General features: G+C 36.7%; 1 protein-coding gene across 3 annotated transcripts in view; it reads right to left on the bottom strand.

Moving 5' to 3' along the window:
* The window catches only part of LOC108578782 (RNA polymerase II elongation factor ELL), a 178,143-nt gene extending 176,641 nt beyond the window's left edge, over positions 1 to 1,502 (bottom strand). Inside the window, exons 1-2 of one of the 3 annotated variants that reach the window (XM_017942176.1) lie at positions 1,483 to 1,502; positions 659 to 966 (exon numbers count right to left, since the gene is read on the bottom strand). In XM_017942176.1, the coding sequence (XP_017797665.1) occupies positions 659 to 790 (132 nt within the window). In that variant the 5' untranslated portion in view covers positions 791 to 966; positions 1,483 to 1,502. Of the gene's footprint in view, positions 1 to 658; positions 1,454 to 1,482 lie in introns of those variants that run through there. The other 2 variants (XM_017942175.1, XM_017942173.1) reach the window with 2 other exon arrangements.
* Between the last annotated feature and the right edge of the window lie 1,902 nt (positions 1,503 to 3,404).

Here is a 3,404-nt window from a genome sequence, read left to right as displayed (position 1 = left end):
TACGTAATCTAGAAGTAAATCTAACAAGTGAACTGCTTTGTCAGTCCTTTTATTACGTAATGTCGTTGTCAAACCATACGGATATATCGTAACGATGTAGCGGAGCGAATTAATTCGGCGAAAAGGGTACTCGTAATCGTTTTAAACTGAATCGTATTCGATTTTTCTGCCAACCGTTCGTGAGCTATAGGGGAAAAAACGTGGAGCAGTATCCAGCTGCTAACGAGCCAACGTGGCCCCGTACTCTAGACTACTATTATCTTTTTCTACTGTTTTCACCGATGCCGTAACACTTATGAGCTCGAATAATAATCGTGGATGGTACTTTCTGCAAGTAAAATACGACAAATCTTTGGTGGCCGTAGTAACGAAATTCCATACGAAATATGGCGAGCGAGTGACGATCGAGTGTCTCTTTCCTTGGCACATTACGACACATGTACGCACACACGACTGCTTCGTGACGACGACGTGCAGAGGCGCGTATATACACACACAGATTCATACACACGGAGTGAGCGCAACGCGACACATGAACGCACACGGGTAGTGTGCAGCATACATATACGCGGTGTGCAAGCGATCGCAATTCTAGCCTATACAGGAGGAAAAGAAATCGCGAAGAATAACTCGAAATAAAAGAGTACGATTTACTTACCCGATTTCTGAGGAAGTCCTCGATGGCACGTTGCGCCGAGTCGGTGAGTTTCACGAAGATTAGGGACTTGTTTTCGTGAAAATTACTGTGCGACGACAAACCATACTGGACACCTGCCACCAGCGCCGCCATTTCTCTGTCTCTCAACAGTGGGTTCTCTCTCGCACACGTCCCCCTCGTAAAAGCGCACACAGCTGACGTCCTTGTTGGTTAAACGAAGCACTTTTTTACCTTTACTTGTTAGCCCGCGATACAAAACGGCGCATACTATGCGGTGAGAAAACACTTGCCGCAACGATACTTTCACTCTGTGTAAATCGAGTAAAGACGGAGAGAAACAGAAAGAAAGAGGAAAAAACTGAAGGTAGAGAGACACAGAAAGAGGAAAAGAGACAGAGAGAGAGAAAGACATACAACCCCCCCCCGAATTAGAGGATTCTCTCGCACCGTAGCTCTGGCACACACGCGTATTTTCTCTCGTTTCTCGACGCGTATCTTTTTTCACGCTCTCCACCTTTGCCACTTCTTTAACGCGGTTCGTTTTCTCGTCACGCTTCGAAAGTGGTAGCACCCGCGCGTAAACCACCCTCTCACACGTTCCTGGTCCTCGTTTTCTCTCAACCGTCACATATTAGCGCACCGATACGTCTCATTTCAGATTTTCTCGCGATTGGATACGTGAGGAGAGAGCGCAGCGCCCGTCGTTTCGCCGTAAGGAACTACACAACTACACTTTCGTACGACCACCTGGTAGGTGGGGCTTACGGGAGAACAGTCAACCAATCCCGATTTGTACTCAGATAGCGTGCGACTGTCGAGCCTACCGTCCTCCTGCGGTCGCAGCCAACGATCGACTAACATTGCTCCTTCATACCGTCTGATTCTTTGGGTACTACTGCTGCCATCTGATTTCAGTTTCTGTAACTTTACATATGAGTAACTAACCATATGAGTAAATCTAGTATATTAATTCAGTTATTTAATATATTTTAATTTATAAGTCTAATATACTGTACTTACGTAGCATTTATTATATTTAAAACAGAAGAACGTATTATTAAATAAAGAGTAATTTATCGTTACTTTTTTACTTTGACTTAGTTCGTAAATTTATTTGTAGAAGTGTATTTTTTTCAGTTGTATTTTTCAATTGCGTTTAATTATCAGTAACGATGGAGCCTTTTGTTAATAGATTACTAAATTACAAAGTGCAATATTATGTGTTTCATCATTGGGTGTTTTAAACAGTCAAATTTTATAAGCTGCCTTTGACTAAGCGTTTTATTTTATTTCTTTGACATAAATCATTTTCTTTACAAAAAAACAAATTGCGAACATGAACAATAATTCAACCAATCAAAATCGTTCTATGAAAAATATAGTACACAAACCCATTGATGTGGCAGCACTAGTGTCACTAACTTTGGATATCACCATTACGTTTTAGTGTAACAGTTGCACAGGTTAATTTCATACAAAATCAAAAAATGATCCGGGTAATAACTCCTCAAAATATACTATTCCTAGCGATTATAATATTTCATACACACGTGATGGGTGACTACCGAAGATACCGTACAATCAATAAAAATAAACATTTTATTCGGAAGTTACATCCCATTGAACTGGTAACTTAATACCACTTACTTCAATTCTTTTCATAAATTTTTTAGGATTCAGAAGTGTTCTGAATATCGTTTTATATTTTAATATACACGATACAACTCAATGGATCTATTAATGTTATTATCTTTTGTAGGCAAAGTTTGGAAGACCGTACGTTATGAAAGAACATCTAACAAAAAGCATGTTTGAGAAGAAGATGAAGAGTTAGTTATAGTTTATAGTAATTATTATATTAATTATTATAGTTCCAAAGTAATTATTCTAATTGTAGTAATATTGAAGAAAATATAAGATTAATGTGTAATGTAATTAATATGTTTTTGTAGGATTTAACAAATTTAAAAGTAGTAGTTTCTTCTGTATATGACATACATAATTAATTTTTATTCTTTCAATATTATCATATGTCACTACAGCAACTTATACCATAATCTGAGGAAAATATGCAGATGAAATATTGGAAAGATTAATACGTTAGAACAGAAAGCAGGAAGTTTGTAATTTACTTTCATTGTGCTATTATTTTTAATTATTTAATTAGAAAGTCCGTATATTGGGAACTAATAAAAGGAGGTAAGTAAATAAAACATTTTGCAATTTATAGGTTTTGACGCTTTATTAGAGTCCGTAGATTACCTTCCCCTGAGACAGCCCATTCCATTAACAAAGCCATCCTTTTTCTATGTCTTTATGTTGCATAGTTTTTGTTCTATTATCCATTTAAGAGCACCCATTGGATATGGTAAATTCATGCGAATGAAAGTTAGACAAACTGTGCAAATGGTCTATAGAAATGAATAAACATAAAATTATGTTTTATATTGAAATGTATCATTTGTTAATGTCATTGAGATAACTGCACCCACATTGTTTAATTATATCCTAATTTGTGGAGACACGATGGTTGCATCTAGTGATTTGCTTTTCAATAAGCTATGTAAAGTGTGTTGTGTTTTGTTCATTTTTCATAGAGAACAGATACCGTAACATGAAAAAAATTGTGAAACGGTATCGCATTTCTGCAATGTACAATACATAATAACGACTCAGATGTTAAACTTTGTTAACATTTACAAAACAAAAACGAGTATCATTCTACAAAATGTTGTCTTTTTTTTTT

This window comes from Habropoda laboriosa, unplaced genomic scaffold (genome assembly GCF_001263275.1).
Source record: "Habropoda laboriosa isolate 0110345459 unplaced genomic scaffold, ASM126327v1 scaffold28, whole genome shotgun sequence".
NCBI lineage: Eukaryota > Metazoa > Arthropoda > Insecta > Hymenoptera > Apidae > Habropoda > Habropoda laboriosa.
The sequence above is the reverse complement of the archived record's forward strand: the minus strand, read 5'-3'. Positions and strand labels throughout refer to the sequence as shown.